Source organism: Peromyscus eremicus, chromosome 13 (assembly GCF_949786415.1).
Source record: "Peromyscus eremicus chromosome 13, PerEre_H2_v1, whole genome shotgun sequence".
NCBI classification, from domain to species: domain Eukaryota; kingdom Metazoa; phylum Chordata; class Mammalia; order Rodentia; family Cricetidae; genus Peromyscus; species Peromyscus eremicus.
The window spans coordinates 51,719,946-51,742,709 of record NC_081429.1 but is presented as its reverse complement, the minus strand read 5'-3'; the positions used below and the strand labels follow the sequence as shown (position 1 = coordinate 51,742,709).

At 45.1% G+C, this 22,764-nt stretch overlaps 1 protein-coding gene across 1 annotated transcript; it reads left to right on the top strand.

The window, feature by feature from the left end:
- Positions 1–719: 719 nt before the first annotated feature.
- Positions 720–22,764, top strand: Casp8 (caspase 8). Its single transcript, XM_059278412.1, has 8 exons — positions 720–1,085; positions 10,658–10,763; positions 12,693–12,831; positions 12,916–12,969; positions 15,770–15,837; positions 17,565–17,706; positions 20,510–21,011; positions 22,512–22,764. The coding sequence occupies exons 1-8, from the start codon at positions 739–741 to the stop codon at positions 22,645–22,647; spliced, it is 1,494 nt and encodes a 497-aa protein (XP_059134395.1). The 5' UTR covers positions 720–738; the 3' UTR covers positions 22,648–22,764.

Below are 22,764 nucleotides of genomic sequence, written 5' to 3'. Positions count from 1 at the left end.
TTGTGTGTGAAGGTGTGAGTGGCAAATGATTGCAATAATGTGACCGTATTTTAACTTACTATATTTTGAATTTTTACACACAGATTTTTTTTTATTTTTTTTATTTTTTTTATTATGTATACAGTATTCTGTCTACATGTATACTTACAGGCCAGAAGAGGGTGCCAGATCTCATTACAGATGGTTGTGAGCCACCATGTGGTTTCTGGGATTGAACTCAGGACCTCTGGAAGAACAGTCAGTGCTCTTAACCGCTGAGCCATCTCTCCAGCCCCTACACACAGAATTTAACAGTTTCTAGACCCAAGGAGGGGAAAGACACTTCTGAAAGGAAAACTATAAGTCTTTTGGGCTATTAAAAAAGAAGAAGAAGAAGAAAACTATTCTAATGTGAGAATAAAAAAAACCATACTTATTATTTATCTCTGTGTTTGTTTGTTTTGATGTTTTGAAACAGAGTCTTGCTATATAAACCTAACTGCCCTGGGACTGCTATGTGGACCAAGTAAACTTTGAACTTGTGGCAATTCCCCTGCTTCTGAATCGTCGGTGCTAGCCTTAGAGGGTGAGTGACCATACCCAGCTCAAAATACTCTTACTTTGACGTCAGCTTAGTGATGGAAGGTACTGTCTCCATTTCTTCCCTCTGAAATGTCTGGAACATAGTAGATGCAGTTAGTATTTGACAAGAAACAAGCTGGTAGCTGGCACTTCCCTTCCTCCCTTGATCACGGTATCATGTGTCAACCTAGGGCACCCCTCTCCTACCTCTTCAAAGGAATGGATTTCAGCAGCTGCCTTTTCAAAATTGCTGAACACCTGGACAGTGATGAACTGGCCGCCCTCAAGTTCCTGTGTTTGAACCACATCCCGCAGAGGAAGCAGGAGCCCATCAAGGATGCCCTGATGCTATTTCAGGGACTGCAGGAAAGGGGACTGTTGGAGGAAGGCAATCTGTCCTTCCTGAAGGAGCTGCTTTTCCTCATCAATCGGCTGGACCTGCTGACCAAGTTCCTAAACACCAGCAAGGAGGAGATGGTGAGGGAGCTGCAGGTTCTAGACAGAGCCCAGGTTTCTCCCTACAGGTGGGTAGAAATGCTGTGTGTGGGGGTGGGGGGGGCGGGGAGCTGGGAAGCATGGACTGAAGGGACTGTGGGTGCTGCTGCTGGGGTCCACATTGTGAAGTGACTCGTAAGACTCTGGGCTAAATATATGATTCAGAGAAAAATGCTAAAGCTGTAAAAACAATTTTTTTTTTTATTATGCAGTATGGCACAGAAAAGGGAGTACTGGGGAGGAGAAAGGATTTGGCTTCGGAAGGATGAGGCAGGCAGATGTGTGTGTGTGTGGATATGATCAAAGCCCTATGTGTACGTTTCTTTCCTGTGGCTGTGGTAAAATATCTTGACCAAAATTAGTTTATAGAAGAGTACAGTTGGTCTTTCTCATCAGACCTTTTTTTTGACCACCAGCCCCCAATCATGACATGGAGACTTATTAATTATAAAAGCTTAGCCTTTAGCTTAGGCTTGTTCCCACTAGCTCTTACAACTTAAATTAACCTGTTTCTATTAATCTAGGCTCTGCCATTTTTTTTAAGCTCTCCATTCTGTACATTTGACTTCCTCCAGCTTTTTATTAAACCAATCAGGTGCCTTAGGCAGGGGAGGCAAAACAGAGACACATCTTCAAGTAGTATAAACAAGTATACTGCAACATTTCTCTTTTTTGTCTAAATAAAAAGGAAAGGTTTAAACTCTAACACAGTAAAACTGTATACAGTCAGAACAATTACCAAGTAAGGATTATATTCACAATATCCAGTCCATTGTATTTGGCAAATTTGAAGAAAACCCTCTATTATTTATCCTATCTTGATGAATACAAAGTTTTTACCTAAACCACTTACGATCATAACTTGTATTACTAGCCTAAAAATATCCTTTTAGACCTTAAAACATTTTCTTAAATAAACAACTTAAGCTTTTATGTCTCTCAACCTTTATAAACTTTACATCTTTTTTGTAAGTTTCTCTTTTGAATTTGGTAACAAAGAAAGCCGTAAAATTCTATCTAGTCTTCAACTCCACCAGAGACCTGTGAAGGATAAAATATTACCTGGGTAAACAGGAAGTGTGGAGCAAACAACTTCCAAAACTATAGAAATGACAGAGACATCTGACTGCCTGGACAGTCACCCAAGTTTCCTTTGCAATGTTGGGGTATCCATCTTCAGCCTACAGGCCTAGAATATCTGACAGACTTTTCTGTGAAGCAGGAATTTTTGAAGGACTGTCCTACCTTGTCTTGGCAAAGTTCAGCAGTCACTTTCTTTTGTGTCCCGCTTGTCCAATTTGGACAGCACACTGTTAGCAGTTGAGGCAAGGGCAGTTTCTTGCCCAGTGACTAACTTTACCATAAATGAAAGCAAACTCCACATGGAGGTTCTTTGATGCCCATCATCTTCACTGAAGTAGATTGGTGCTGCCAGGAGCAGATGTGTCTCACTGTCATGAAAAGCCTTATGTTATTAAAACATCTTAAATGCCATATTCTGTAGGTCTCTGAAGTGTTTGAAGACCATCTATCTAAAATATATCTGTTTCACCTTGAAAACAAACCTAACATGACTACAAGTTTGATTTTTATAGATGGCTAATTACTAACCTGTATTTCTTAATTATCCTAAATAATTTATAAATAATAGCTTTCAAACACTAGAACTTTACATTATATTTTAAAATGAACTGCATAGGTACAATATCTTACAGTATGTTGAAACAAAAATAACCTTAAATTTGTATCAATATATAAACACACCTTAAACAAGAGTAGAAATATATGTAAATATGTTATAACAAAATAACCTTAAATTTGTATCAATATACAAAAATCTATATAAATGTAAAATATTTGAGATTAATAGTTTTTTTTAGGTTAAAAGTAGATTCAATAATCTACCCTTTTATTCTACTATTCCTATATCCCCCCTTTTTTTCTTTTCAGAAAGAGATCCCTAAATCTAATCTCCTTTGCTTAGTTTTTTTCCCTGACCATGATCAATAACAACTTGCAACTAACTCCACTAAACAAGGACAGACATCCATAACCCATCAAATGGCCAAAAACCACCCACCCCACCTCTTGGGAATGTGGGCGTTGTGTTCTTAAAGTTACTTCCTGTTGTCAGGGGGTGATGGCATCTTTAGGGTATCCTGAGAAAATTGGGATAATGGTCAAGTCCTGGGAGAACTAGCTGTTGACCAGTCTCTGTGTAATGGGAATGTGCAGGGCTTATCTGAAGTCCTGGCCGGAGTCGTCTGTGAGGTTGGACCATCTCAGCTAGCAGCTTTGAAGTTGTAATGAATGGAGATTGTTGAGGAAACTATAACAGAAGCAATCTGAGAGGCTGGATCACTTGGGCTACTTGTCTTCATTGGTAGCTGGTCATTTTTTATTTTTTTCTGAAAACATACAAACTTGTAAAGGTAATATACATATCTTTATTAACACAAGTATATAATGTGTGGTGTGTACAAACCATCTAAAGATGATTCTCTGTTCTGTGATTGAGCAGATGAAAGACATCTGTCAACTTTGTAAGTCCCTCTGGATTACATAACCAAACTGTAATATAAATCTCCGTCCATGCTATATGAAAGGATGGCATGTAATAATAAGTCATAAGGACTCTGTAGCTAAGATTTATCATGTCTCATCCAGTCTCAGAGCTGTACCCATATAGAGGGACCAGCACATATATCATCTGTCTTGTAGTTTTTCTTGGTTTCTTCTTTTATGTCTATAGTCAAGATTTGCAGGAGGTCTCCCTCGGTCAAATCTGACCTTTATTAATTTTGAAGAAATCCATAGCTTTTCAATTTCTGTGGAAACAAAGGCATAACCTCTCTCTCAACACAACACATTTCCTGACTTCCATTCTGAAGTGAAAACATCTTTAAAATATATAGGCTGGTTCAATTTAGCAGTTTCCATAATTTAATGTCTCTTAGCAGCTGTTGTTTTTTGCTCATTAGTATTTAAAAAATTTAAAGTTAACAAAGCGTTATATGGGGTCCAAATGTCCTGTGTTAGAATATTTCCCATCCTTACATGGCTTATTCTTTTTATATTACTTTATTCTTTCTTTAAAGACTTTATTATTTTTAAACTTTATTTTTTTCTATGACTGTCTGTACCCATTTTCTTTTTTCTTTAGCACCTAAACACATTTTTAAGCATACTGTACCTGTTCAGAGGTTTTCTCAGCCTAGATTTGGCCGTGTGTGTGTGTGTGTGTGTGTGTGTGTGTCTGTCTGTCTGTCTGCAGTTTCTCTGATCAAGTGAGCCAAACCTTAAACCGCTGGGCCACCTGCCACAGGGCTCCACGTAGCACATGGCACTGGCAGCTGGCTCTGCCCATTTTGGGTGGAGGAGAGCCAAGCCTCATGCCTGTGCCCCCCCTTCCCCTGGAACCGCATCTATCAGCCCCAGCTATGGTAAGTTTCTGGGCCTGCACTGTGGTAGTTGTCTCCGTCTAGTTCCCCCTTCTATCTAGTAGAGCACCATTCAAGTGCTCAGCTGCACAGCAGAGCCTCTATATGCGCAAGCACCGGGATTGCACAGGAGACTGCCGTTATTGGCAAACTGTGTCTGGCTCTGTGTTCAGAACCTTTTTCAGCTTTCTCAGGCCCTTTCTCAGTGCCATGCCGTGCGTTGGACACCAAATGTGGTTGGTCTTTGTCGTCAGACCTTTTTTTGGACCCCCAACCCACAAATAATAACACAGAGACTTATTAATTATGAAAGCTTGGCTTTTGGCTTAGGCGTGTTCCCAATAAGCTCTTAAATAACTTGAAATCTGTTTCTATTAATCTACATTCTGTCACTTTGGCTTTTTACCTCTCCTCCATTCTGTATCTCCTATTTCCTCCATGTCTGGCTGGTATCCCCTGCAAGCCTAGATTCATGCAAACCCCCTAGCTATTGGCCATTCAGCTCTTTATTAAACCAATCAGGTGCCTTAGGCAGGTAAGGCAAAACACAGACACATCTTCACACAGTGTAAACAAATCCCACAACAGAAGAGTGTATTTTAAGCCGGCAGTGGTGGTACACGCCTTTAATCCCAGCACTCGGGAGGCGGAGGCAGAGGCAGGCGGATCTTTGTGAGTTCAAGGCCAGCCTGGTCTACAAAGCGAGATCCAGGAAAGGCGCAAAGCTACACAGAGAAACCTTGTCTCGAAAAACCAAAAAAAAAAAAAAAAAAAAAAAAAAAGAAGAGTATATTTTAGATTATAGTTCCAGGAGGCAGATTATAGCATGGCCCCAAGCTGGCACTGGGCAGGACCAGGAAGCTTAGAACTCACATCTCCCCTGCACACAGGAAACAGGAAGTGTGACCAGCAAGTGAGGCAAGGTTATAAACTCCCAAAGCTTGTCCTTACTGATGTACTTCCTCCTGCAGGGCTCTACACTCTAAAAGTTCCGCTGCCTCTCCAGACAAGGGACCAAGTGTACAAAAGTCTGTGAAGGATACATCTCATTCAAACCACCACAAGTCAATACCCACAATTCCGTCTGTTACAATGTGTTACATTAGATGCAAACTCATGTATCAATGTGTGACTACTTACAAAGTTATTAAGTTTACCAGGGAAAAGGACAACAAGGAGGCATTCTAAGAGCGCCTCAGTCTACTCCAAGAAAGGAACCCCCGCCCCAAACTGCCCCTGGGTGGGGCAAGGGGAGCAGAAATGGAGAACTCTGGAGGCGTGCTCACTTTCAGCCATGTTTTCTTACCTGCTGAAATAAGCCGTGAATACTTGATCCCCTTACCTGTGCCTCATGGTAAATTCTTTTCCTCAGGGACATAAGAACCGAGACTACTGCCCTGGTTTAATAAGAAGGCAGAGTCACCCATCCGTGACACTCATCTTGGTGGCTCCTGCTTCCTGACAACCGAGACATGTGTTTACTTGTCTCTGGTTAGGGCCTCACTGCTTCCCACACCGACCACCTCTCCCACCTGCTCATGCATGCATCTAGAACCTCTCCGTGGCTTCACTGCGTGGATGACAGGGTTCTCCCGTGCGGCCTGGCCCTCCAGACTGCTTCGTTCCTGTAAGCCCAGCTGAACTCTAGTCCTGCACTGTCTTTGGAGAACAGGCCATGTGTACTAGTTATGTTTCTTGGTGCTGTGACAAAAGCAATCTAAAGAAAGAAGTGTTTATTTTGGCTTATAATTTAATCAATCATGATGTAGCCATGGCGACAGGAGCCGGGGTAGCAGGCTGCTCGTGTTGTATCTGCAGTCAGGAGGCAGAGAGAGACGAAAAGCTGGTGATCATCTCATTTTCCTCTTCATGCTGTCTGGGACTATGGCCCCCCTAAGGGTGCCAGGCTTGTCCTACTTCAGGGAGTCCAATCTAAAAACCCCCTTACAGACCTGCCCAGAGACCCATCTTCTCAGTCATTCCAGATCCCTTCGGCATTGTGAAACTCAACTTCTCCCCACCCTAGGGAGAGCGGTAACTGTGAGCTCTGGAAACAAGCTCCACGCGGTTACAAGGTCATGGTTCTGTGACAAGGTTTTAAAATAGAACACTTTGTCCCCTTCTCCTTTTCAAGGTGCCTTGTGCTCAGCGGTCCTTGAAGTGAGTTTTAGTTCTTCTCTTACAATATTTCTTTTTTTAAGGTTTATCATGTGTACAGTGTTCTGCCTGCAGGCCAGAAGAGGTTGCTGGGAATTGAACTCGGGACCTCTGGAAGAGCAGCCAGTGCTCTTAACCGCTGAGCCATCTCTCCAGCCCCACATTTCTATTTAAGCCTTGCAATAGCCTTCCTTGTCATCACTCCTGGTTTGTAGTAACGTTGGCATGGGAGAGCCTCATAGGCAGCCTTGGCAGCACGCTTTCCCTGTTATACGGCTTCCTACTTCAGGCTTGCCTGTTCTGATATTGACCCTGGGTGTGCTATTTTCCTAGGGCCGTCGTAATAAAGTATCACAAACTGAGTGTTTAAAACATTAACGTAGCCCCATGTGGTGGCACACACCTTTAATCCCAGCACTTGGGAGGCCGAGGTAGTCAGATGGATCTCTGAATTTGAGGCCAGCCTGGTCTACAGAGCGAGTTCTAGGACAGCCAGGGCTGCACAGAGAAACCCTGCCTTGAAAAAACAAAATCAGAAATCTGGGTGCTAACAGGATTGGCTTGTCTTTGGAGATCTGAGGAACAGTGGGCTTCCGGCCTCCGGTTCCTGTCTTACAGATGTTCTCTCTAAGCTGCTGGTCTCGATGTTTCCTTTTTCTTATTAGGATACCAGACATTGGGTATCCTAATATCCTCACAGTCTAGCTATACAGTGACTTCTGAGGGGACTAATGGGTATCAGTCAGCCAGGGATGCTGTATTGTTCAGGCTTGCTAGAATTGTGAATTTTATAAGAAGTTTGTTTATTAAGGCACCTATTCATCATAAAAAATGATGGCCCCAGAACTAGGAAAGTCAGGGTGTATGTGTGTGTGTCCTCAACTTCTGCCACGTTCTTGGGCTCTTAAAAGTTCCTGCCCTGTGAACTAGGCTGAGGCCACAGTGCCAGACAGTGTTCATCACCCTCCTAGTGCAGTATCTTAAGTCCCCCGTCCAGGACAGGAACTGTCAAAGACCTAACCTCTCTGATCGCACACAGAAGGGTCAGCAAAGGGTCACCACTGAATGCTTGTTCACCATTGTCTAATAGGAGCCAGGAGAATAAAAAATACACATGTGAGGTGACTTACCACCATAAGGAAACTCAAGGTATTTTGTTTTCAGATTAAAACTTCTGCCTCTACAGTGTCTGAGGAACTATTCCAGTTTGTTACTAATAATGTTAATGAAGCCTGTGGGTCTCAATAATGAGGAAGATAAAGGGACTGTTGTGTGATACAACTTTTCCTGGGGAGACACAACACACATGTCTGCTCACCCTAGATAGGGAACAGACCAAAATACAGATACCACCAGAGTCCAACTTGGTGAACCAATAGTTTCATTGGGGTGACTTACAGGAATGTGGGTGGGGGTTTATTTACAGGAATGTGGGTAAGGGGTTAGTCACAGGAACATGGGTGAGGGGTCACTTACAGGAATGTGGGTGAGGGTTTACTTACAGGAGCAGAAATGATTCAAAGACAACTGCATCACCAAAGCTCACTCCAGCACAGTGACAGCTCACAAAGCTGGGAACCTGGAGCTCAGCGCACAGCCTGCAGGCCGCTCAACAGGTTACAGTGTCCTCTCCAGGTGCCTCAGTTGGTCTAAACCTTTCAGGCGGCCCAGCTGGTTTCTGCTTCTTCCAGGCAGCTGGTCTAGTCTAGGAGTCTTTGAAGCTAAGCTTTCTTCAGCTTGAAACGGATGTTCAGCTTTTATTGCTTACCCTGGCATGGAGTGACTAAGTGAACCTGGTCAGTTTCAGGGACTTCCTGAAGCTATTTTGAGTTGCTTACTTTCCTGCTTAAGGAGCTTCCCTGCTGGATAGAATGTTTCGATCTTGAGGAAACTGTTACACAACAGGGACAGGATGTACTAAAGTTAAAAGAGCCACAGTAGCTTTGGGCTGGACCAATCTTGGCCAAACTGAGAATGCTTTAGGGAAGTATTTCTGGAATAGAGATTTCTTGAGATGATGGTAATACGAAGTATCTTCTGTTTCTATACTGTTTCTTTTTCCGGAATTTTATTTTCTAACTCGACTTGGAAACCAGCATATTTGCCTATTAAAGTTATTTTCCTTTACACAATACTGTTGAAAGTTTTGCTGACATTTTTTTTTTTTTTGCAAAAAGTTTAAAGACTTACTTATTTTTATTTTTAATTACTTGTCGGTGTTTGGGTATGTGTATGCGAGGACAGGTGCCCTCAGAGGCCGGAAACCTCACCTCTCCTGCAACTGGAGTTACAGCTGGTTGTGAGCTGCCTGACTTGGATAACCAGAACTGAACTCTGGTCCTCTGCAAGAGTATCATGTGCTCTCAGCAGCTGAGCTATGTCTTCATCCCAAGTTTTACTGACTTCTAAAACATTCTTTTGTTTATTCATTTGGCCAGCATTTTCCAAGGTCTTAAATGTGCCCAGAAATAACAATACTTCTGTGGTGGTTTGAGAGAAAATGGCCCCCAATGGGAGATGTGGCTTTGTTGGAGTAGGTGTGGCTTTGTTGGAGGAAATGTGTCACTATGGGGGTGGGCTTTGAGATTTGCTATGCTTCCGCTACACCCAGTAACACAGTTCACTTCCTGTTACCTGTGGATCAAGATGTAGAACTCTCAGCTCCTTCTCCAGCACCATGTCTGCCTGCATGCTGCCATGTCCCACCATGAGGCTAATGGACTGAATCTCTGAACTGTGAGCCAACCCCAATGAAATGCTTTCTTTATAAGAGTTGCCGTGACCATGGTGTCTCTTCACAGCAATAGAAACCCTAACTAAGACAGCTTCTATCACTTACTGAACTCTTAGTGTGCTTTCATGCGCTGCCTAACCGTTTGGGCAATGATGGATTGTGTATGTGTTGTTGGTCCTGGGAGGTTATGCTACCTCACTAGTGATGTCATAGAACTCTTAGTTTAAGAGTACATTGTGATGTTCACAAAATGAAGAAATCACTTGATGAGGATCTCAGAACGGGCACCCACCTTGAGGTGACATGTGACTGTAGTCCATGGAAACTTACGTAATTCACACCTGTCTGTGATGTAGACATACATTTATCTTCCATCCTACAGATGAGCAAAAAAATGTGTAACATGCCTAAAGTTACAGAATTCAAAGATGGTGGGACCCAGAGATATAACAAGGGTAATCGGGAGGCCTCTGGCCTCAAACACTGCACCTCACAAATCTCATGTTAATAGAAATGAAAAGGGCATGGTCCAGGCTGTCAGAGGACTTGGGTGGTTTCTGAACAGCCTGTTGTAATATGTGAGTTATCTTTCTTGTGGGAAACGAATGAAGGTTCAGTGAGAGAAAAGAGCCCTGAGGATGCTTGGGCAGCATGTGATTGCAGGGGCAGTGGACATGTGGACATGTGCAGCCGGACAAGGGAATCTAGGGTGGAAAGAACACAGGGCAGTTGGTTGTGCTGAGAGCTTCAGAACCTTGGTATTGGCGAGAGTGGAGGTGTGTGTGTGTGCATGTGTATGTGTGCGTGCGTGTGTGTGTGTGTGTGTGTGTGTGTGTGTGTGTGTGTGTGTGTGTGTGTGTTCAGAGTCCCTTGTATTCTAGAACCCATTGTTCAGCCTTTTTCCTGAAGGACATGGCTGGGACACTGATCAGGTCTTAGAAGGGGATCAGCTCTGCTGTGCATTGTGGAGAATATAATTCCCCCAAATCATCATCCCACCTGGATCTTGATTTTTATAACGACATAGGAGCAGTGTGATTCTTTTAGCCGAAGTTATTTGGAATGCAAAGGTGGTAGGACTTGGCTCAGGGTGGGCTGGTTGGCTTGACTCGGTCATCCATCGCTATCCAGCCTTCTGCTGAGGCTCATCAGTCGGGAATAGGTGGCTGTTTTAAGGAGGCCTTGGGAGCAAGGCCTGCTGGAACTCTGTGTAGTGACAGGAGAAATGATCTGGAACGTGTTTCTAAAGTGTCTCCGTTTCCCACCACAGGGTCATGCTCTTAAAGCTCTCGGAAGATGTAGTCACATCAGAGTTGAAAGAGTTTAAGTTTTTTTTGGAAGAAAAGATCCCCAAATATAAGCTGCATGATAACACGGTAAGAAGACCTGGTATGTCCTCGAGATGGGTCATCAGCGGGGGTCCTGAGACCAGAGGGGCCTGTTCTGCCAACAACAAACAGTATTCAAGGTTGTTTTTGTTTGTTGGTTAGAAACATGGTAGCATGGAGCCCAGGGTGAACCCAAACTTGCTATGTAGCCAAGGATGACAAACTTCTGATCTTCCCGCCTTCCCCTCCTGGGTGCTGGGATTACTGGCATGTGCCACCACTCCCCATTTGTGGTTCCAGGATTGAATTCTGCGCTTTTTGTATGATAGGCAAGCGCTCTTCCAACTGAGCTGTACCCCAGCCCCTGTGTTCTCACTTCTTACCCCGGGAAAATAAAGTAGCTAGGCAGGGTAGTGGTTATGGCTTTGATGCCTGTACACTGTAAAGTGCTTAGCCCCGGGGCAGAGCCAGGAACCAGAGAAGGCCAGTTGTACAGTGCCACTACACAGGGGGCCTGGCAGTGTTGCACGAATCCCAATTGGTCTTAATAAAAACCCGGAGCCTGATATCAGGGTGAAAGCTGCAAGATCATGAAAGATCATTTTGCACCCCAATAAGCCTCTCTGACGCAGCAATCCAAATCACACCAAATCAGACCGAATTAGAAAAAGCCCCGGTTTAATACGTAAAGCATTCCCGAGTGATTCTCCGGCCCCTCCCCCAAAGCAGAGACAGGGACAGGGATGAGAGACCGGAAAACCACATGTCTGCTTTCTGGGGTGCAGTTTAAATACCCTGTGGGAGTGGTCTTGAGCATCTCTGGGGGAGGAGCCGTGTTTGGAGGGACTTTCTGAGGGCCAGGGTCTGGGCAGAGAGGTGGGGCTTCCACCAGAACAGATCAGAGAAGCAGAGCAAGCCACAGCCACCCCGTCTTACCTCACCAACTCCTCAGCCTGAAAGAGTCCGAGTTCCTGTCCCTTCCTGCTTTACATTCCTTTCTCTGCCCAGCGATATCACTTTCTGTCTCAACCTTCCTAGTGCTGGGATTAAAGGTGTGTGCCACCACGGCCTGGCCTCTGTGGCTAACTCTGTGGCTTGTTCTGTCCTCTGATCTTCAGGCAAGTTTTATTTGCTAGATTACAAACAATGTATCACCATGTAGCAGGGCCAGAGAGGAAAGGTAGCCTGGGGTCACACCTCCCTCCCTTCTGCTGCCCTTGAAACTTCCCCTTTGTTTATTTATACCCCCCCCCCTCAGTGTGTGGTGTGTGTCTTTATGAGTAGGTTGTGTGATGTATGTGTCTGTGTCTACATGCTGGGTCTATTGTGTACATGTTTCTTATGTATATGTGTGGTATATGTACCTGTGTGTGTGGTGTGTACCTCTGGGTGGTTTCTCTGTTGGTCTGAGTCTATATATGTGTAGTACTGAGGTGTGTGTGTGTGTGTGTGTGTGTGTGTGTGTGTGTGTGTGTGTGTGCTGTGTGGTGTATGGTCTAATTTTGATGTATGCTTTGTCCAAGTGTATCTCTGTGCACTTGTTGTGTGTGTGTGTGATCTCTGTGTTTGGTGCATGTGTCTCTGTATATTGAGGTTAATTGAGGTTTAGAGGTGGATAAGGTACCAGGGGCAATGCCAGATATAATGCAGTCCCCAGGGCTGTCCCTTCCGTACTCCTTGTGTGGGGCCATCGATGAAGGTATCCACATACAGTTTGAGAACAAGGCCTGGGGACTGGCGACCTCTGAGATGGCTTCTCTCTCTTTCCATTTTTTATCCTTTTAGTCTAGACAACACAGAATGGCCTCCCTGCTTACTGTCAACTCGGAGAGATCAGCACGTGCTCAGAGGTTGGGGGGGGGGGTCTACCTGGGAAATAAGGCTGGGCCCTTGCTTTGGAAGGAGTGGAATTGAGGAAACAAAACCCTAACCCTCAGGCCTGTGCACCTGTCTGTCCCCTTGCTTTCTCCTCCCCAGAGCTTGCTTGACATTTTCGTGGAAATGGAGAAGAGGCTCATCCTGTCGGAAGACAACTTGGACGCCCTGAAGTTGATCTGTTTCCGGATCAAAAAGAGCCTGCTGGGGAGGATCAAGGACTATGAACTATCCAGCAGAGGTAGATAGATAGCCAATGGCTGCGAGTTGGCAAAGCCCTCGGAGTCACGGCTGTTTCTGATCAAGTTCTTCTTTTTTAACTCAGGGAGAAGCGTGAGCCTTGAGGGGGCGGCAGATCTGCCAGTTTCCTTTTCGGATGGTAATGCTTACAGATACGTTTCTTAGATGCCAAGCTGCTGGGTTTCCTCATGCCCTCTTTCCCCGCCTTCTGCCACGTCCTAATATCAGGACAACAGTTCAGTCGTCACTTGTCACCTCTGCTGCTCTCTGAAAGACGAGAAGAATTTGCAAAAGCCCCATGGGAGTATTTGAAATGAGCACACAGGCCGGGTAGTGGCGCACGCCTTTAATCCCAGCACTCCAGAGGCAGAGGCAGGCGGATCTCTGTGAGTTCGAGGCCAGCCTGGGCTACAGAGTGAGTTCTAGGAAAGGCACCAAAGCTGCACAGAGAAACCCTGTTTCAAAAAACAAAAAACAAACAAAAAAAGAAATGAGCACACTGTTATTTTATAGGAGGGTCTTAACTCTTTTCTGGCTGTGTCTGCTTTTACTTAGAGATGTGGGTAGCTAGATTCAAAGGATTTCCCAGAACATTCTTTTGTTTTGTTTTGTTTGAGACAGCGTCTTTCTACATAGCCTTGGCTGTCTTGGAACTCTCTGTGTAGACCAGGCTGGCCTTGAAATCACAGAAATCAGTCTGTTTCTGCCTCAAGTGCTGGGATCAAAGGCATGTGCTATACTATGCCTGATTTTTTTTTCCAGAACTTTCTTGATCAAGGTTCTCGGCTATGTGAGAGGCTTCTTGGCCAAGTGTTCATAGTCCTTCTCTATCGCCGGTGAAGTCCAGGCTCCCACTGCACCTGAATTCCTTCACCATGTGCCTGCCTCAGCCTGGGATGCTCCAGCCACGTTCCTTGTCTTACCTGGGAAGGGGGCTCATCCAGAACTCTGTTTTCTTACCTAGGAAAGGTAGATGGGACCAGCAGAAGGTTTCCTTCAGTTTCTTGTTTATTTTAGACAAGGCCTCCCTATGTAGCTCTGGCTAGCCTGGAACTTGCTCTGTAGACCAGGCTGGCCTCCAAATCAGAGACTCACCTGCCTCTGCCTTCCAAGTGCTGGGTTTAAAGCCATGCACCACCATGCCTGGCTCCTTCAAATTTTTTGTTTATTTTGAAATTTCATTTATTTTCAACTATGTGTGTGTATGCATGTAGTTGCCCATGAATGCTAGAAGAGGCATCAGATCCCCTGAAACCAGAGTTACACACGATTGTGAGCACTATGTAGATGCCGGGAACTGAATTTCTGTCCTCTGCAAGAGTAGCAAATACTCTTAACTACTGAGCCGGCTCTCCAGCCCCCTCCAAATTTTTTTATTAATCAAATATTCTCATTATAAAAATTATATGTGCTCCTTTGGGGGCAATTTTTGGTTGTGAGTCCAGCCTTTAATGGCTGGTCTATCCCTCCAGCCCCTGGGGGCGATTTTTAAATTCAGAGAAGCTTAAAACAGTACCACCACCACCACTCTGAAAACATTGACACTGGTAACATCTTTCTTTTTTTAAATATTTTTATTTTATAATTAATTTCACATATCAGCCACTGGTAACATCTTTCTTATGTGATCACTGTTGTTACATTTGCTGTGTAATAATACACTCTGCTTATTCACTTTAAATTTATGTGTAAGAGCGTGTGGCTGAGTGAGCTTATGCACAGCATATTTGTGCAGGAGCCTGAAGATGTCAGAAGAGGGCATCAGATCCCCTGGAACTGGAGTTACAGCACATGTGGGTGCTGGGAACCCGTGGTCCTCTGCAATGAGTGATAAGCTCTCCACAGCTGAGCCATCTCTCCCACCCCGAGGAGCAGCCTCCTTTAGAGAGGAGTCCAAGTCACAAAGCCAGTTCCTCCCGTGTTCACGCCTGCCAGAGCCCAGCTCTTCAGTGCGTTTGAATCAGAGAACTCATCCTGACCTCCTGCTGTGATCAATGACCACAAATGAGGCAGTTTACACTTGGTCTCCAGAGCATGCTAAGTGCCCTTCCTATAAGATCTACATGTCTGAAATTTGCTCAAGGCGGTGTAGCATGAATCTTATTAATAAAATCAAACCTGAGCCAGGTATTGGGGTGAACTCTGGAAGATCAGAGAGACAGAACAAGCCACAGCTAACCTCACCTGGCCAACTTCTCAGCTGATCTTGTTTCTCAGACTGGAAGCGTCTGTGTCCTCATCCCAATGGCTCTCAGCTGAACTGCTGCTCGAAAGCCTGAATGCTTAACCAGCCAAATGCTTAACCAGTCCAAATGCTTCTAGTTTCTGGTCCTCACGCCTTATATACCTTTCTGCTTTCTACCACCACTCCCTGGGATTAAAGGCTGGCTTTCTGGGATTAAAGGCATGATGAGTCACCATGCCTGGCTGTATCCTTGAACACATGGATTTCTGCCTCTGGAATGCTGGGATTAAAGGCATGTGCTACCACTGCCTATCCTTTATGTTTAATATTGTGGCTGCTCTGTCTCTGACCCCAGATAAGTTTATTAGCATGCACAATATTTGGGGGAATACAATACCACAAGGCATTTTCAGTGTTTATTTTTAAAAAGACCGACCTTAGGGGGCCGGTGAAATGCCTTAGTAGGTGAAAGTGTTTTCCATTCAGGCCAGGTTATGTGAGTTGGATCTCTGGAACCCATATAAAGGGAAGAAAGGAACCAACTCCTCAGAGTCCTCTTTGATCTACACACACACACACACACACACACACACACACACACCACACACACACACACACACACACACACACACACACACACACACACGTGCGCTCATGTAAAATGTTTTTAAGGTCCAAGCGGTACATATTTCTTTACCAAACAACCTTTGCCACCAAGCCTCTCATTCTGGGAACTTTTCTTGGGTGCTTGCAGGGGAGAGCTGCTTTAGAATGTCCGCGGAAATGCTCGACTCCCTGGGAGAACAAGACAGCCAGCCGCAGGTACACCTCCCCTCTCCCTCTTGGGTTTGTTGGCTCCTTTAAAGATGCCAGATAAGCCAATAAGGGGTGGAGCCTTCTGGAAATCTCAAGAAATCTGGGGAAGAAAAAATCTATAAAAGAACCAGTTAAAGATGGAACCTGTCCAGTTTTCTTTGTGTTAAATCATTTATCACTGGTATGCTGTTCAGTTTGTTTATTTGTATTCTGAGACAGGGTCTCCTATAGCTCAGATTGACCTTGAACTCCTGACTCCCCTGGCTTTACTTCCCAAGGGCTGGGATTATAGGCATGGGCCGCCGCACCAGGCTCTAATTTTATTATAAGGCCAAAGGTAAAGGTGTACAGGAATTGTTGGAAGGTAGAGGGTATGTGAGACCTCCCTCCTGGTCTGGGAGCTTCAGGGGAAATGGGTGCCCGTGGGGAGGGGGTGGGGCTTCAGGAAGAGCCGCTCTGGCAGGCCTTTCCTTTTAGCCTGCCATTGCAGAGGGGTCCCTCCATTGTGTCGAGCGACAAACAGGATCTGAGCAAGTCTTAGTTTTCGTCTCAGCGAAGCCTGTAGAAAGATTTCCTTCCTAGACAGAGCTTCTATTTACAGCCTTCACTAACTCACCGAATACACTCAGCCCATTAGCCTCCCCGTGGCAGGAAGCACGGGAGACCCCGGACACTCTGAGAAAGAATATGCACTAGGGTGGGCTCCTGAGAAGATTCTCAGATCAGGAAATCAAGGATTAGTCAACATTGTGCTACAGCACGGTCCTCATCAAACAGCTAAAGATATTATGTTAATACCTTAGTAACTGCTTGTATTACAATATCTGAATAAATCTACTTAAGTAGAAATACTTAGGATAATAACAAATACTGAATATACTTTGTGCCTAATACTTTGTCATAGAAAACATTAAAAGGTGAAGGATTTGTACAGTAGGAAGAGGAACTCAAGTGTGTTACAAATGTTAACTACTAGGAGATTAGGTAAGTTGCCCAGAGTCCTAAGGTTTTACGCCATAGATGCTGGCCTTTGTCTCGCTAGCCTAGGGTCCTTTTTTGAACTTTAGGAGACAGTGTGGGCTTCCAACTAAATGCTGAGATCTCAGCCTGAAACAGCCCTAAGAGAATAACAAGAATGCAGGGCCCCTCTGATTTTTCCCTGTCGGGATCCCATAAGCACAACGTGGCCAGCTCCCTGCTCTCCAGCTACTGGGGTTCCTTTGCCCGGCTTAAGGCATCAATCAGCTTTAACCACTGAGAGACTGCACTCTGTCATGTGTGAAGGGCAAGGCCCTCAGCTGTTAGCCAAGAAAGGCAGATGAACTGAGTAGACCACAGAAAGATTCCCAAGGTCATGGAGGGACATCCTAAGAGATCACCCTTGAGTCACAAAAACTCCAGTCCCAGATGGCCCGGATGTTATCCGGCAGAAGCTCTTTTGGATGCTGAGGGAAGCTGACACACGCACTATGGTAATACGCTACGATGGCAGCAGTGATGTATAGGATGTGCAGGGTACTTAGCAGGCCCAGGCCCCCTTACTGGGCAGCTCATGAGAAGCTGTGCAAGTGGAGGGGCAGAAAGTAGCCTTTCCGGGAAACGGCCCCAAATCTGGCTGGAGCAGTGGAAGGAAGCGGCGCTTCCCCGTGAAGTTGGGCGGCGGTCCAGCCTCTTCCTGGGCAGTGTCACCTGCTGGTGTCTGGGCTTTTTGTTGACCGGCTTTTGTTTTCCAGGAATCAGACAGAATTTACCAAATGAAGAGCAAACCTCGGGGCTACTGTCTGATCTTCAACAATAATGATTTCAGCAAGGCGCGGGAGGACGTGCCCAAACTCCACACAATAAAGGACAGGAAAGGAACTAACTATGACAGAGGTACGGTCGGATCCAAAGGAGGGCACAAGTAGTGTTTATTCCCGTGGGGCTTTCTTTAATAAAAAGGAGAGAGAATGGTTATACCTAAAGGGCCCCATGATTTGAGAAAATAGAGTCATAGTTCAAGAAAATGTATCAAGCATTTTAAAATTCCTTTTATTACTATTTCCTTGTGGAGGTAAAGAACGTTCTTACATATCTGTTCTGCTTTTTTTTAATTAGATTTTAAAATCAAAGTAATATATGCATCATGATAAAATGACAGCTCTTACTAAAAGATTTATAATGGAGAGCATCAGTAAACTTAAACATTTTTAAGTTTTATTTCATTCTTTATTTACGTGTGTCTGTCTCTATGTGAGTATGCCCATGTGTGTGTGTGGATGCCCCTGGAGTCCAGGAAAGGACATCAGATCCCCTGGAGCAGGAGCTGGGAACCGAACTCCCGTCCTCTGCTAGAGCAGCAAGCGCTCTTGGCCCTTATGCCTTCTCCCCAGCCCTTAGCTTTGCTTCTAACTCAGCTAAATGAAAAGTGTTTTTGTAGAATGAATGAATCCAAAAAACTTGGCTGCGGTATCAGAATCACTGCGGGGATTTTGCTCATAAAAGCTAGTCTGTTGCAGCAGGAGTTGTGAGTGCCCGACAAAAGGCTGAGCTAGCCAGAAATGCTTTGGAGCAGCCTGTTTATGTTAATATTGAGAACTTCCAAGTTAAATGAAACAATAATTCATAATAGAAGAATTTAAAAAATAAAGGCTGGAGAAATGGTTCAGTGGTTAAGAGCACTGGCTGCTCTTCCAGAGGACTTGGGTTCAATTCCCAGCACCCACATGGCAGCTCATGATTGTAACTACAGCTCCAGGTGATCCAATGCCCTCACAGACATACATGCAGACAAAACACCAATGCATATGAAATTAAAAAATAAAAAGATTTATTTTTTAAAATATTATAAAAATGACCATAACTAAAAATATTAACAGAAGTCATGCAAACCAGCCATTTGAACTTCTGAGCCATGATTTCAGTTAATGACTTATTTCTTAAACTGAATAAAGTTTGGAAAGTTAATGTCGACTGACCATACTCATATGTAATAGTCCCTGTCTCCATGTGATTTGCTTATCTAGGCAAACTTGTTCTAAGATATTTAAAACCTTCTAAATTTAAGGCCAAAGGTCAGCATACACTGGGTATTGAAAGTAAGTTTCAACACCTCCACCTTTATTCATTCACTATTTCTTTTCTATTAAGACCATATTTGAAAGTAAACACGTTAGCACATGCCTATCATCCCAGCGCTGGGAAATTAAAAGCTACAGTGCCTTGGGAACTACTTTGTAGTCTTTTTTTTTTTCTTATCCACCTCCCATATTCTAAAGGAATTCCAAACTTTCCACAGACCCAAAGCTCTCTTCATCTTGTGATGGTTCTTCAGACCTGTAACAATCATTACACTTCAGTTTTACTCTCTCTTCCTGTTGTTAGACCATCTCCTGACAGATGATGCATATTTAGCTTTGATGGAAAGAAACCCAGAAAGGCTCCTCCAGGACTGGGAGGATAGGAATGGTTACAACAGCTGATCAAAGGTTTGAAGGCACTGTTGGACATGAAAGAGAAAGAGAGTGTCTGAAACAGCAGAGGGAGGTATGGCCTAAGTGATTATAGCAGACAGCATGGCAAAAGCAAGCTTGTTCACACCATAGAATCCTGGAAGAATTAAGGACCGGGAAGTGCAAGGTCTGGGAGAAGCAGCAAGCAACAGGTGGAGGATTCATTGAACACTTACAGAGGACCCAGTGCACCCTGCATCCGCCTCCTAGAGACCTTCGACTCCACCCTCACACAGATCAGAGAGGGCACACTCAGAAGACTAGCCAGAGAGGTTCTGGATTGGGGTACCAGGCCCAGCAAAGGGAAAAAAGAGAAAAGAGAAAGTTAGAGAGAGAGAGAGAGAGAGAGAGAGAGAGAGAGAGAGTAAAAAGAAAAAAGAAAAGTTGAAAAGAGAGAGTAAAGAACATTTAGTGTCCCAGATGCAGGAAGTCAGATTTCTAACCCAAGTTGTCCCCAGACACTGTAGATATGGATTGTCATCTACAGATAATGAGATCTGGTGATTGCCCAGTAAAAAGGGCAGCCCCTCCCCCCAACATCTAAGCAGCTGGCTGCAAAGTCTCCATGAACAACCACACTCCTAGATGAAAAGCTTTCTGTCAACGTTTTAGCTGACCAGTTAGTCAATATCACAGAAAGGAAAGGCAAACAAGAAAAAAAGACAAAAAACAAACAAACAAACAAACAAAAAAAACAGCAATGTAAATGAAACTACCACATTGTAGAGAAAAACCTTTAAAAAGCCACATGTAAGCTGGGCGGTGGTGGCACCCGGCTTTCAGTCTCCAGACTGGAAGAGCTCACGGCATCCTAGAACTTGAGAGAGAAGAGGGAGGGTCAGGGGGAAAAGCCAAATACGTGAAGCAGCTGGGCATCACAATGTCACTGAATTTCGTCACAGCGAATCTGGACGCTGAGGTCACAATGCAGGGGAAAGGGGTTTTTGGAAAGAGCGTGCTCTCTCTCTGTAGCCAAACTATCGAAAAGAACGGGGTAGAAATGAATCCTCGTGACTCAAGAACCCAGCAAACCTGCTTCTGTGCCCAGTGCCAGACCCCGACAGGGTCCAGTTAGTGGGACTGAGGGCCTCAGGCGAGGTTCTGACTCCTGCCTGCCAGAGTTTTCTCCGTCTTGGGCTGTGTGCTGGGAACTGCTGTCATACATGGTCTCCCCTTTTCCCTTTCAGATGCTTTGACTGAGACCTTTAAGGAGCTTCATTTTGAGACCGTGTCTTACCAAGACTCCACGGCAAATGAAATCCGTGAGGTTCTAGGATCCTACCAAAGCCTGGACCACAAAGACAGAGACTGCTTCATCTGCTGCATCCTCTCCCACGGAGACAAAGGCATCATCTACGGCACAGACGGGAAGGAAGCATCCATCCATGAACTGACCTCCTATTTCACTGGTTTAAAGTGCCCTTCCCTGGCTGGAAAACCCAAAATCTTTTTTATCCAGGCGTGCCAAGGGGACAGCTACCAGAGAGCTGTGCCTGTCGAGACTGACTCAGAGGAGAAGGACAGTGGTCCAGACATAGACTCCTTGTCTCAAAAGAGCTATATTCCAGATGAGGCCGACTTTCTGCTGGGGATGGCTACTGTGAAAAACTGTGTTTCCTACCGAGAGCCCACGCGTGGAACCTGGTACATCCAGTCTCTTTGCCAAAGCCTGAGGCAAAGATGTCCCCGGTGAGTCTTGCCTACTGGGTCCTTCTCGGTGTCCTGCGACCTTACTCACTGCCATAGTCAGAGCCCATTGGGAGGTGTTTATGGTTGAGATACTATGTACCAAGCAGAGAAGTACCCATGGGGAGTGTTTCGTCTCTGAATGTAACTCACAGAGCTGTGTTTTCCAGGTCGGTTGCAAAGTGGGAAAGACGGCACATATTACTCTCTTTAGTTCATAGAAGGGAAAAACTAATGTAGTTACTGAGGAGTTTCCTTTATTCAGCAACCAGGGCACCACAGAGCTGCAGAGGACGCTAACACCACTCAGTCCAGCTCTCTGTCTTGGGGCAGCAACATGACAACCCAGCTCCTTTGGGGAATCTTCCAAAACGGAAGTAATCCACTTTAACATATTTCAACTTTGTCAAAAGTCCTATGGGTCCTGGGGCTGTGGGTAAAAGATGGCTTAGTGGGTAAAAGCACTTGCTGCCAAGTCTGATGATTTGCGTTTGATCCCCAGGGCCTACATGGTGGATGAACTAACTCCTTCAAGTTGTCCTATAACTGCCACATGTATTCCATCTCTCTCTCTCTCTCTCTCTCTCTCTCTCTCTCTCTCTCTCTCTCTCTCTCTCTCTCTCTCTCTCTCACACACACACACACACACACACACACTAGTAAATACAATTTTTAAAAATTAGGAAAGAAATCCTATAATAGCTATCCAACCTTCACTCTGCTTAGCAAGCTGTGGGAAGTGGTAAAGAGCAGGGGACCCTGTGTTTCCACTAATTTGATCTGCTTTTAAGCCACAAATGTGCGACAATATCGCTAAGTCATCAGTCCATCTTCAGTTAAATTAGGGCTCCATGTTTCAGGTCCCCCACATGCACGCCCAGCTGACAGCTGAACAGTGCGGAACCCTGCTATGGGATTCTTTTAGATATGTGTCTTGTTGTTTCCGGTGTATGAAGAGTGAGAATTTCCCCACGGTATGTGGCGAGCAGACCGTAACGTCAGTGTAGTGGTTTCATTTGTAGCACGGACCATGAGTCCTGCAGGATCTGCTGGCTACACAGAGAAATGAAGAGGTTATCCACAAGTTTGCTCAGATAGTTGGTGACAGAGGGGTGGAGGGGGCGGCAGGGAGCATCTGACTCTCACTTGCCCACATTTTGGTAGAAACCTGTGGACGATTCTGTAGGCGCCGGGCTGACCTAGGCAGAGGTCATTGGGAGACGTTTTGGCATATGTGGGGCCCCGAACGACGGTCCGTGGGACACAGCGGGGAACACACATTCGCAGGGAAGGAGGTCAGTTCTGCTAGGGATGCCCGATTCCTTGTAATCAGCAGAGATCCCAGTAAAAGGCGATTCGATTCGTGTGCTCTGAGGAAACTGAGTGGCCAGGACAGCTGTGGTAGGCCTTGGCTCCGTGAGTTACGTCGGATGCCTGATGCTCTGAGGGGCAGAGGCCACGGGTGCTGTGTTCCCTGATCCCCCGACACCTTGTGTCTTTCAGAGGCGACGATATTCTCAGCATCCTGACTGGGGTGAACTACGATGTGAGCAATAAAGACGACAGGAAGAACATGGGGAAGCAGATGCCTCAGCCCATCTTCACACTACGGAAGAAGCTTTTCTTCCCTCCTAACTGACACTGACACGGTGTTGTCGTCGAAGCACTTTTTGTGTGGCGGGAGGGGGAGGTGGGCGAGTTTTAATTTATTTTTTATGATTTCTTTTATTGAGATTATAATATCGTTTGCCCCTTC